The following is a 13319-nucleotide window of genomic DNA, read 5'->3' as shown; positions in this document are numbered from 1 at the left end:
GTTGCTCCGTTCAACTGCCAAAAAGCGAGCAGGAAGGCTGGCCAGCATCTTTGTGCAGTTTTCAGGGAATGTCTTTATAAAGAATAAAGGCCATGCTGGCATATTTCTAGAGGTCCTAAAATTTTAAATTTGAAGATTTTTTTCCGACAGTTCCTCTTTAAGAAAACTTGGTACTTATTGAATGACAGAATTCATGTAAAGGCTTTATATAAACACTCAGTACAGTCAATTTTCTGTGCATGTAATTTAGTAATTCAATACGTTTTTTTTTTTTTTCTTCTTTGTTTTTAGAGTCCGAGTCTGAGACTGAAGAGGTGGAATGATTTGTCAATAGTGTTGCCAGTAAGCAAACACAGGAGCTGTAGATAAAAAAAAAAGTCATACTCGATTATGTGTCTTTTCTGGTTCATTACATCCTACCTCCTGTATCAAGCATGATATAAGGGCTTTCATCACTTCATAATTGTCTTCTTCTTTTCCCCTTTAGTCATTTGTTTTTTCTTGGTTAAAAAAACAAACCCATGTTTTAAGTAACCATGCAATGTCTAAATCATGTCCTTAATTTTTTGTTACCCTCTACCTCCTGTATTTTCTACTGTAATAATGTTTAAGGCCTTTCAAAATTTAACAGTCCGTTTTATCCCCCTGGTTTTCTATTAAAAATAAAGTTTAAAATCACTATGATTTGGTATATTTGTTATGAGAAAATATTTGCAAATTAAATGCCATATTCGACGACCAACTAACTGTGGTTTTGATTTCTTAATGTACACACAGAGGTTCACATGCCTACAGCTTTAAAAATATGACTTTAAGTCCTCTATAAATCAAAGCCTATTTACCCAATTTCTAACACCCTACTACACTGGTTCTCATTTAGGCATGTGGTTTCAAATTTGACAGCGTCTAAGGGCAAAGCTGCAGCCTGTCTGCCTCCTGGCAAATCCCTTGTTCAAAAACTATGCAGGAGAGGGTTCTTAGGAGTATTTCTGCAGCCATACGGCCTGGTGCTGGAATTAACTGCAGCTGGGCCCAAACCACTAGTTCTACTCCGTTCTCTTGATTGAATCAGATACTTGTTTATAGTCAGGTGGCTGGACATTGCTTTTCTCTTCCTTCAGAAGCCCTACCACAGTTGTTACTATACAATACAATAATATTTCTAGAGCCTTTGCTCCCATAGGACTCAAAGCGTTTAGGCTCTCTCAGATTCATTAGTTGGTAGTAGGATGAAGTATTCACATAACAAAAGTTATATTTCTGCAAATGCCAAACTGAACAGGTGGGTTTTCAGTCTGGACTTAAACTTGTCCAGAGATTGAGCTGTCCTGATCTGTTGAGGTAAGGAGTTCCTAAACATAGGAGCAGCATGACCGAAGGCTCTGGGACCAAAAGTTTCTCGAACTCTGGGTATGACTAGATTAGAATCTGTGGATCTGAGCTTGCAGGGATTCATTTGCAGCTGCAACATTTCTTTCATGTATCCAGGGCCCAGATTTAGTTATTTTAAATGTCAGTAGGCCAATCTTGAATAGGACCCTCCATTCTATAGGTAGCCAGTGAAGGGAGTGCAGGACTGGCGTTATGTGCCTGTGACTGGGTTGGTTGGTTAAGAGTCTGGCAGCAGTATTCTGGATCAGCTGTAGGCGGTACAAGTCCTTTTTTGGAAGGCCAGTGTAGACGGTACAAGTCCTTTTTTGGAAGGCCAGTGTAGAGCGCATTGCAGTAGTCCAGTCGGGAAGTAATGAAGGCATGAACTAAGGTTTGTAGATCTTCTGGGGGGGGGGGATAAGGTGCTTGATTTTTGCGATGTTTTTCAGGTGAAAATAGGATGAATTCACCACAGCAGAGATGTGAGTTCTGAAGTTTTAAGTCCCCATAAATTAGAACTCCCAGGCTACGCTCATAATCAGAGCTGTGTAGATCTGCGCCTCCTATTCCCAGTGGTGAAGACTGCAAGTTAAGTTGTCATGCGCTGCCCTCTGATCAGAAGGACTTCAGTTTTGTCTGCATTTAGTTTCAGCTAGTTGTCACTCATCCATTGCTGTAGTTCACGTAAGTAGGTGTTTATAGTTGGAGTTTGGTCTGTCACACCAGGCTTGAAGGAAATGTATAGTTCGGTGTCATCCGCCTAGCAGTGGTATGTCAGGCCATGTTTTTAGATTAGTTTTCCATGCGGTAACATGTAAATTGTGAAAAGCGGGGGAGAAAGGCTTGAGCCCTGGGACACCCCATACTTAAGTGGTAGAGGTGGACAGGAAGGGTCCCATAGACAGTTTTTGGGTTCTGCCACTCAAGAACGATTGGAACCGCTGAAGAACTATGCCATCAATGCTGCAGTATTCCTGTAGCCTGTTTATCAAGATGTCATGGTCAACTGTATCAAAGGCTGCAGAAAGGTCTAGCAGTATCAGGATGGAGCACTCTCCTCTGTCTCTTGCCATGAGCAGGTGGTTGCATATTTGGATAAGGGCAGTTTCAGTGCTGTGATGTTTCCTGAAGGCAGACTGGAATGGGTCATAACTGTTGTTTTGTAGGCTTTTGGCTTCTAGCTGGAGGTATACGGCTTTTTCAATTAGCTTACCCAGAAAGGGAAGGGTAGATTAGGTGCTTGACTATAGTCGCAAAAAGACGCCTCTAAAGCATCATTTTGGTTGCAATGTGTTTACTGAACATTTAAAAAAAATATAGCAGAGTAATTATATCAACGTTGCAATAAACATTGGTGGCATGTGTCCACAAAGGGGCTACAACTATCCCTGATGAATTCCAGTACTGTTTCAGCCTCACACTGGACTATTTAAAAAAAAAAAATATGTACATACCGTTTTCCCCGTAAGACATCCCCTGAGAGTAATCCCTAGCAGGAATTCCCTGCATGCTTAAAATTTAAGACATCCCCCGAATGTAAGCCCTAGCAGCAGCCCACATGACACCAGCAAGTCACGCTCAATACAAAGCCTGGATACAGGAGAGCAGCAGTATAATGTATGTGTGTCAGGCAATTTGTGTTTTTGTTAGAGCTGTCCTTCCTGATCTGTCATGATAAGCAGCAGCAGCACTTTACCTCTTCACCTTTTCCCAGGACACACAGCTTATCCTATCCTAGTTCTGGAGAGCCTGACAGTTCTCTGCCTGCAAGAAACTGATTCTGCTGATCATGTGGGTAAGAGTCTATTTCTTGTGAGAGCCAATATCTGCAAACCACAAGCTCTGTATGCTGCTTGTGTTTCAGCATGGCATGCAAGTATACACATTTTGTATAGGAAAACTACCAGTGTTTCCCCAAAAAATAAGACCTCCCCTGAAAATAAGCCCTAGCACATCTTTTGGAGCAAAAATATGACAGTCTTATTTTCGGGGAAACACGGTATGTACATATATACATATACAGTTCAGGTTCCTCACCACGAGCTAGGACATTTAAACGCTTGCAGATGTAATAGGGAGGGGCTAGAAGGGGTGTGGCAAGCAAAAAGCAAAGTCAAAATTAACTTCCGCACATGCTCATGCGAATCCTCATGCGAATCCTCATGCTGTTCACAAAAATCATGCAGCAATCAATGCTGTCCCTACAGGTAAGTTAAAAGCTGGGATCTTTGTTACAAGAATAAACTCTCTTGCGTGGTCACATACACTGCGTAGAGGTAGCCCACTGTCGTATGTGGCCTAACTCTGGCCCTGTAACATGCATAGCACAAACATGAATGCATTCAGCACATCAAAACCTATCTAAGGAATAGGAGCACATATCCTTACCGTCCTCCCTGGGGGAGAGAGTGCATCTAACTAATCCTGCAAGGGAGTAGCCAATTAGATCACTAGTAGGGGGAAAAGGGAGAGCACTTAGATCCTTGTGGCTAGGATTTTATCTAGTGCTCTCCCCCTTACCCATTGGTGATCTTGGCAAAAACACAGCTTGCTGGTGTGTGCGCATGGTACATATGTAGGTATTAGCAGCTCCCTTGCAGGATTGGGGACACATGACACTGGGCTACCTCTTTGCGGTGTACAGTGCTGCCCATAATTCATGCCTCTGGCAAATTTTGACTGTTATTCAACCAAGTCGTTTTTTCTTACACCAACCATTATGCTACAGGGGCTTCAAATGTTCCATAACAAAAGATCAACTAACAGAATCTTGATTTAAGCACATTGCGGCCTGCAGCCTAATTTTGCAAAGCTGGTATTTAGGTTGTAAGGGTGCACAGGATGGAACACAAGGGCTTGCTTGTATTGTGAGCAGTGTGAAATGAGTTGCCCTTGTCCATGAAATACCCTACATTGGCTTCAATTAACAAAGGGCTGTTTGATTAAAAAGAAAAGTCTGTAACATCGCGTTTGGTAGTTTTTTGTTCTCTTTTTTTTTCTTCTCTCCCCAAATTCACTAAGCTATTCACTGGTGCAGTAGAAGATGGGTAATTTTCTGAAAAAATGTTCCTTCAATTCACTAAGCTCTGTTTGGTATGTAGAAGTAGGACCAGTGGAGTAGATTTCTGTAGCAAGATGTACAGACTGGTCTGTATTAGCTGTTCCTATGTCTTGTGAAGGCTTCTTGCATCACTTTACATGCTGGATGCATCTCTTCTGTGTATCACTATATAGATCTGAAGTGATGCAGAAAAGCCTCTTTGAATGTCTCCTGCTCTAATCTACCTCACTGGTTGGTAATTTCAGCTTGCCAAGTGGTCACAGCCTTAGTTAATTGACATTTTAGCAAATGTTCAGTAAAATCAGCGTTTTTCTGCATTACCGCATGTGGTAATGTTTTTTGTTGTGCTTTAGATATATGCCCTATTCCATGCACATGTTTCTGAAGAGCCTTGGTTAAAAGTCTAAAGTGGATTCTAACCAAGATACTAGCCTACAAAGAGGGAAGCCTCTGGATCCTACAGAGCCTTCCTGTATCATCCTTCAAACCAATGCCGCTGCACGGGAACCTCTGGAATTCTGGAAACACAAGCTTGGCCAGGTTACATTAGCGCTAGTACTGTCATGCCTGTGCAGTAGCACAGAGCCACTTGTGGGCGAGCGGCTCTTGCTTACTGCCTAGTCGTGGCTGTACTTGTGCTGTACAGCCACACTTGTACACGGTGGTGAGCATGGCCATAAGAATATCTGACAAGCTTTTGCCTTGAAATGAACAGTAAGTTTGAGATGTGATGGTGTTTTACTCTGGATATGTCCATTAATAGAGGTATAACGGACCGGTGCGGACTTTCTCCTTTTGTATCCAAATAGTAAGGTTGCTGTTAACCTGGCTGCCTCATTTGCTTTTCTGATGCTAATGTGCAGCTCTTCAGTAGGACATTATATTAAGGAGAGGGGGAAAAAAATGTTGTGGGAGCCATTGCAGGCTTCATTTCTAAAGAAAAACTTGGTAGTGTAGCTGATTCTCTCAGATCACAGAACTGCCCACAGACCACAGCTCAGGCTACCTAAATTGGAGCACTTCCAAACTCACACCCTCACCATGTATGCTTATTCTTTGTCTTGCACCTTGATAGACGCCATGGCTGCATACGTGGCCTCTTTCTCCAGGACTACAACTCTCTGCCCGATACTTGTAATATCCCTGTGTATTTCTAGCTCTCTAAGGAAAGATTTCTCTATTCTTGTTGTGAAGTAGTCTAGATCTTTGAGAGTGGGGAGGCTATATATGTAATCTCTGAGATCTGTCAGCCGAGTGGGGCCTGGAATGAGGCGGTGAGGCCTGCACCTGTAGTGTGTTGTCTGCGGCCTAGTGAAGGTTCACTCACCTCTGAGTAGTTGTCTGCCCCACATCCTCAGAGTCCATTCGGTAGAGTCTCCGCTGGCTGCCTTGGCTCTTGTGTCTGTCTCGGAGGTGTAGATTCTGTTAAGTCTCTCTCCGGCTGCGAGTTGTGCTCGGGCGCCATCTTGGAAAGCATGCCAGACCGCGTTCTACCGTCTTGAAAGTAGTGGTTGATCCGCTGCTTACACAGTGCCGAATCTTCTCTCTTGTTGGTCTTTCCCCCTCTTAGAGGTTCCCTCACTAAGTCTTCGGTAAGGCTTTCTGTATGCCGCTGATTAGGTGCTTTTAGGAGCCTGGAGCAGGAGCTCGCTCACACTCATCTGCTCTCTATCACGGCAGGCCACGCCCCACATGCATGCTTATTCATTCACTTAGGTACTGGAACCATAATTTTGCCAGTATCTTTAGAGGACCGCCCACACCCTGAGGCCTTGTTCACATTGTGTTCCATTCGTGTGGCTGTTAGTGTTGTTTCTGACGCATTTTTTTTCCGATGCCCGGCGATTGGGTAGGCAATTCGTTTTGTGCTAAGCGGTTTTCTAAGCGGGTTTTCCCGAGCTATTTTGTAATTCACTCACTGACTTTTTGACCCGGAAAATAATTAATTTCTCCATTTTTCATCCTAAACACTGGCTTGGGTATAACCCTTGAGTACTGGAGTTCCATCTTATAAGCTTGATTAGAATAAGCATTATTCATCTCGCTGGTTGTTGATTGCCTGTAATACTCTATCTCTTTAAAAATCACTGACTTATGCTACGTACACACATGCGACAACGATCGTTCGTTGAGGACGACGAACGAACTTTTAATTGACGAAAGAACGACCGAAGTAAAGTTAGTTGTAAAAAGTGTGTAACGATCACATCGTTAGAACGAACGTTACACCACGTAAAAGCACTTAATGCGCCTGCGCATAAAATTGTAAAGTTCCTTGGAGAAAAAGTGAAATACGCATGTCCAGCCTGGTACGAACGATCGTTTCCAACGATGTACCACTTTTGCTAACGATCGTCGGTGGTAAAAATCCGCCAAGACAGAACTTTGTTTTGTAGCGATTTGCCTCGTTCGTCGTTTGCCTTAATAGTCGTTGGTTCGTTTTTTGTAACGATCGTCGTTGGTAAAGATCGGGGAACGATCGTTACAAACGACTATAGTCGCATGTGTGTACGCACCTCTAGAACACATATGCTTAACCACAAGAAAATTTATGCGTGCTCAACATCAAGCTTAACCCTTACAAGTCCGGCTGTGCAAATCTGGCTAAAATGGCTTATCATGCTCATGCAAAATTGCTTTTGCTTTCGCATGCCAAACTTTGCAGGATCAAAAACTAATACCGCGAAGCAGTTGCCCTGCGGGAATTAGTTCATGCTACATAGCACTATCCAGGAGCGCCACGGGGAGCCTTCCAAATGCCCCCATACAACTGGGGGGGCTGCAGGGCCCCCATTTTAATTAGACGAGAGTCAGTTAAATTTCAAATTTGAATGAGTCAATAGACTTGAGGCAGCCAGTATATAAGTCAGGTGAAACTGGTTAGATGCACACACTTCTGTTTCTCCCTTTGCAATGCAGTGTTTTGTTTTTTTTTTCTTTTTCTTGGGGGTGTTGTGGAGGGGGGGGGGGGGGGGCGGATGGGTCCCCCAGCAGTAGTGTTGCACCGGGGTGTGTGTCTGTGCCCCCTTCGCCCCTTTTTTGTGTCTGCTCCCAGGATGCGCATATGCACCACAGGTAAGCAATATTCGCAAGGTTAGGGCATCTATCCTTTGGGGGGCAGCATGGATGGTTCTCTCCGGGCGTAGGCCGTGTCTGGGGAGTATACCGTTCATGCGTTCTCGCCCCCCTGTGGGGGGCAGTTGCAGCGCTCCCGGGCAGTGGATGCTTTGTGGGGGCGTTTGCGCTGCCCTTCATTTCCTGGGGGTACAAGGAGGCCTACACGCGGTGCCCCTGTTGAGATGCAAGTATTTGCGTGGGCCGACTCCTGCAGGAATGTCAGGGAGTTGGCCTTAAATCCTGCACATCTGGTAGGCGATTGCAGTTTGCAACGCTTTGAAATTTAACTGACTCTCGTTTTATTAAAATGGCAAATTTGAATGAGTGAATAGACTTGAGGCAGCCAGTATATAAGTCAGGTGAAACTGGTTAGATGCACACACACCTCTGTTTCTCCCTTTGCAATGCTTAGAACACATATGTAGATCAGATGTCCTGACTCCATTGGTTGCATGCTATTGCATTTGTTTAAAGGGACTCCGAGCTCTAAAAACAAAATTGGTACTTACCTTGGGCTTTCTGCAGCCCACCGTAGGTCGGTAGCCCCCCCCCCCGCATACCGTACCGCCGACACCTCAGCCGGGTGTCGGGCTCCCACTTCCTGAACCGGGAAGCTCTTCGTCATCACGGCGGCCGCTACGCATGCGCGGTTAAATCGCGCATGTGCAGTACTGTCACGCCGGCCGCCATGACTAAGAGCGTCCCCGGTTCAGGAAGTGGGAACCTGGTCCGGATGTTGGCGGTGCGGTATGCGGCTGAGGAGCCAGGACCACGCCGGGAGACCTCCCGACCTATGGTGGACTGCAGAAAGCCCCAGGTAAGTACCAATTTCGTTTATTTCTAGAGGTCAGGGTCCCTTTAAACCTAGTGTGGTTGGTTACTGGTACATTCTTCTGATGCCAAATTTTACTGTTAAATTACAGTGCAGTACTGTCAACAAGCAAGCCGTCATTTTTGTTTGCATTCATCTGAATTCTGACCACTTAAACGACTTCCAAGTTTTTGTTCAATTAAACTCCCATTTTTAAAATAATCTTATTACATTTATTTCTTAGTGTATGGATAAGATAAGAGACTGCACACCACTGGCTATGCAAAAAACTTGCTGTGTATTAATTGAACAAGACACTACATGTTGCGGATAAAACATCCTTCATCAGGTGTAAAACCGCAATGAAGCGTACAAGAACAGGTAGATACACATCCAAGTGTGGGCAACCACACCCATAGTTGCTCTGCCCATTTAATCATTAACCCATTGGTCCATAGTTCCAAATAGTGCATGATTCCCAATAGTGCAAAACAGCAGTCATATGGCACTCCTCCTCAGCTACCAACAAAAATAAATCATGGACTGACCGTACTCCTTGCACCTCCGATCGAGGACTGCCACAGAACCACCTATGAATGAAACATGGAGTTAAAACCAATGCACATATCAACAATATACAACCATATAAAACTCAGCATGATAATATATCCTATAAAAAAAAATTTAAGGGGCAATCTTTAATTCTTGCCCCTATCGGCTACTTCATCCATAACATGGATCCATCGTGCCTCCTTTTGCTTTAACAGCTTCTCCCGGTTGCCACCTCTACTTGACAACCTTACAGCCTCCAATACACACCACCTTAAAGTATACCTAAAGCCAGGGGAAAAAAAGAGATGAACTCACCTTGGGCTTCCCTCAGCCCCCTGCAGCCGATCGGTGCCCTCGCAGCCCCGCTCTGACGCTCCAGGACCCCCCGGCGAGCACTTCCGGTTTGGCCGTCACCGGCCGACAGGCATGGGAACGCGAGTGATTGTTCGCGTTCCCAGCCTGTATATCGCCCTCTATGCTGCTATTGCGGCCTCCCATGCCTATTGGCCGGTGACGGCCAAACCGGAAGTGCTCGCCGGCGGGTCTGCGAGGGCACCGATCAGCTGCAGGGGGCTGAGGGAAGCCCCAGGTGAGTTAATCTCATTTTTTTTTTCCTCCGGCTTTAGGTTCACTTTAATTGTGCAGCATTGTGTCCTGCTGCAAAAAAAATGCCTGGCTACAGAGATGTCATAACTTTTTCGCTCACCTTCCGCATACTTAGTAATGGCTCATTTATGCGGGACCTATCTGCTCTGGTGGTTTCGCCCATGTACATGAGTCCACACGGGCACTTGAGCCCGTATATGACCCATGTAGTGGAGCAGTAACCTCTTCCTCTAATAGTGATGTTCCGGCCTGTATGGGGATGCCCAATCTTGTCTCCCTCAATAATTGCATTACACACATTACAGTTCAGGCATGGGTATGTCCCTGCCTTCCTTGTATTAATGCTGGTGTCTCTAGGGGCCATGTCAGTATGTCTCACCCTATCATAAATAGTCTTTCCTCTCCTGGCAGAAAATAAAGGCTCATCGCTGAACAATGGACCCAACTCCCCATTCCTCAGTAATGGCCAGAACCTACACACAGTGTTTTTAATCAAATCAGTATTTTTACCTAGAAAAATGACCTCTGTAGCCATGCATTTTTTTGCAGCAGGACACCATGCTGCACAATTAAGGTATTGTGTATTGGAGGCTGTAAGGTTGTCAAGTAGAGGTGGCAACCAGGAGAAGCTGTTAAAGCAAAAGGAGGCACGATGGATCCATGTTATGGATGTAGTAGCCCCTAGGGGCAGGAACGAAAGATTGCCCCTTAAATGTTTTTGTATAGGATGTATGATTATGCTGAGTTTTAAATGGTTGTATATTATGTGCATTGGTTTTAATCCCATCTTTCATTCATAGGTGGTTCTGTGGCAGTCCCCGATCGGAGGTGCCAGGAGTACGGTCAGTCCATGATTTATTTTTGTTGGTAGCCGGGGAGGAGTGTCATATGACTGCTGTTTTGCACTATTGGGAATCATGCACTATTCGGAATTATGCACTATTTGGAACTATGCACTATTTGGAACTATGGACTAATGGGTTAATGATTAAATGGGAGGAGTAACTATGGGTGTGGTTGCCCACACTTGAATATGTATATATACCTGTTCTTGTATGCGTCATTGCTGTTTTACACCTGATAAAGGATGTTTTATCCGTAACATGTAGTGTCTTGTTCGATTAATACACAGTACGTTTTTTTTCATAGCCAGTGGTGTGCTGTCTCTTCTCTTATCCATATGCTACGCAAGCTGCATGAGCAATCCAGCTGAGGCAAGGCACCGCAAGTGTTCAGGTAGCTTGAGACCTGAGAAAGCAGTTTTCCAGGCACCATTTGTTGCACATGTATTTCTTAAAGGATACCACAACCGGGAAAAATGATAGCTGTATTGTGGGGGGGTTAAAAGTACATACCATCTGCTCCTCCTGCCCCCCTCCGTCTGCCGCTGTTAGTCTAATCACATGCGACGCTTGGTGTAGTGGAGCGCACATGCAGCCCAGAGGAGACTGAGGGATCAGCGTGCTTCTGAGCCGCTCGCTATGCGCTGGCCAGAAGTGAAGAGGGGAGGACGTACTGCGCACACAGGGCGCAGTATGTACAGGTGAGGGGTCAAGAAAGTCGCCGGACACCGGGATGCAGGCACGTACAGAGGGGGGTGCTCTGGGTGCCCAAGCACACCCTCTTTTTAAAAAAACTTCAAAAAAGGCCCCTCTCGCGGGGCAAAATAAGCTCCGCCCCTGATCGCGATAAGCCCCGCCCACCCGCGGGAAGCTCCGCCCCCGTCTGGGACACTTTGACGTGAAGAGGCCCAGACAGGAATCCTAGTGTGGCATATTGACCTCTCCCTCCACCTAGGACCCATAGTGACCTCTCCCTCCACCTAGTACCCACAGTGACCACTCCCTCCACCTAGTACCCACAGTGACCACTCCCTCCCCTAGCACCCACAGTGACCTCTCCATCCACCTAGCACCCACAGTGACTTCTCCCTTTATCTAGGACCCATACTGACCTCTCCCTCCCCAGTACCCACAGTGATATCTCCCATCACCTAGCACCCACAGTGACCTCTCCCTCCACCTAGCACCCACAGTGACCTTTCCCTCCATCTAGCACCCACAGTGACCTTTCCCTCCATCTAGCACCCACAGTGACCTTTCCCTCCATCTAGCACCCACAGTGACCTCTCCCTCCACCTAGCACCCACAGTGACCTCTCCCTCCACCTAGCACCCACAGTGACCTCTCCCTCCACCTAGCACCCACAGTGACCTCTCCCTCCACCTAGCACCCACAGTGACCTCTCCCTCCACCTAGCACCCACAGTATCCTCTCCCTCCCCCAGCACCCACAGTGACCTCTCCCTCCCCAGCTCTAGCAGTGATCCTGCCTACCCCAGCACCCACAGTGATCTTTCCCTCCCCCAGTGGCTACCCTCCTTTCCCCTGCAGCACCCACAGGGACCTCCCATCCCAAAAGCAGCACCTACAGTGATCTCTCCCATTGCAAGCGCCCACAGGGGCCTCTCCCAACACCCAGCATCCACTCCCTCCTCCATTAACTACACTGACTATCCAGGCACCCACAGTCACCTCCCCTTCCTCCAGCACCCATACTGATCTCTTCCTTCCACAGCACCCGCAGTGAATTACCCTTCCCCCAGCACCCACACTGACCTCTACCTCCCTTAGCAGCAAGCAACTATGCCATTCACAGTAGCACCCATAGTGACCTCCCCCTCTACCTCCCCCAAGACCCACAGTGAGCTCCCCCAAAGGACCCACAGTGACCTCCCTTTCCTCCAGCACTCATACTGACCTCTACCTTCCTCAGCACCCACAGTTACTCCCCCCAGCACCCAGAGTGACCTACCCTTCCCCCAGTACCCACACTGAGCTCTACCTCACCCAGCAACCACACTAACCTCTACCTCCCCTAGCAGCAACTATGCCATTTATAGCAGTACCCATAGTGACCTCCCCCAAGACCCACAGTGACCTCCCCCAAAGGACCCACAATGACCTCCCTTTCCTCCAGCACTCATACTGACCTCTACCTTCCTCAGCACCCACAGTTACTCCCCCCAGCACCCACAGTGACCTACCCTTCCCCCAGTACCCACACTGAGCTCTACCTCACCCAGCAACCACACTAACCTCTACCTCCCCTAGCAGCAACTATGCCATTCATAGCAGTACCCACAGTGATCTCCCACCCCCTGCACCCACAACAATTCCACCAATGTTCAGCACCCACATTACACTCAACCAGTAACCCCCACTATAGCAAGCACCCAGTACTTGCACCCTGCACCAAATACTCACATCTGGCCTCAATATGACACTTTGTACTTGCATCAAACAGCCACATGACACCCAGTACCTGCACCCCTTCACCCTATAGCTAGCACCCAGTACTCACACCCACATGACACAGTACTTGCACCCAGCCCCAACATGGCACTCACTACTCACACCTGCACACCGCCTTCACATGGCACCCACTATCTGCACTCACATAACTAGTACTAGCACCCAAAGTACCTGCACTCAGAACCCACAGAGCACACAATGCCCACCCATAGCTAGCACCCAGTGCAGGCATGGCACCAAGTATTCGCACCTATGATACCCAGGACCTGCACCCAACACCCACATGCTTCATCTGCAGTAGTTCCAGTTGCACTAAGCCTCCACTTAGAGCCCAGTACAAACACCAAGCACTCACATATGACATCCAGTACTTGCACCCAGAACTCACAAGGGACTGAGTACCTGCAATCAACACCTACATGATAGTTGATACACACCCATACAGCCAGAATCCACATGACACCCTGTGTCAGCACCCAGTACCCACA

At 46.8% G+C, this 13319-nt stretch overlaps 1 protein-coding gene across 1 annotated transcript in view; it reads left to right on the top strand.

The window, feature by feature from the left end:
* BZW1 (basic leucine zipper and W2 domains 1) overlaps positions 1-742 on the top strand; it is a 59566-nt gene extending 58824 nt beyond the window's left edge. Inside the window, exon 12 of the mRNA XM_068245135.1 lies at positions 292-742. Within this exon, the coding sequence (XP_068101236.1) occupies positions 292-323 (32 nt within the window). The 3' untranslated portion in view covers positions 324-742. The remainder of the gene's footprint in view (positions 1-291) is intronic.
* Positions 743-13319: the final 12577 nt, after the last annotated feature.

Source organism: Hyperolius riggenbachi, chromosome 7 (genome assembly GCF_040937935.1).
Source record: "Hyperolius riggenbachi isolate aHypRig1 chromosome 7, aHypRig1.pri, whole genome shotgun sequence".
NCBI lineage: Eukaryota > Metazoa > Chordata > Amphibia > Anura > Hyperoliidae > Hyperolius > Hyperolius riggenbachi.
Note: the sequence above shows the minus strand (reverse complement) of the source record. Positions and strands in the feature narration are given on the sequence as shown.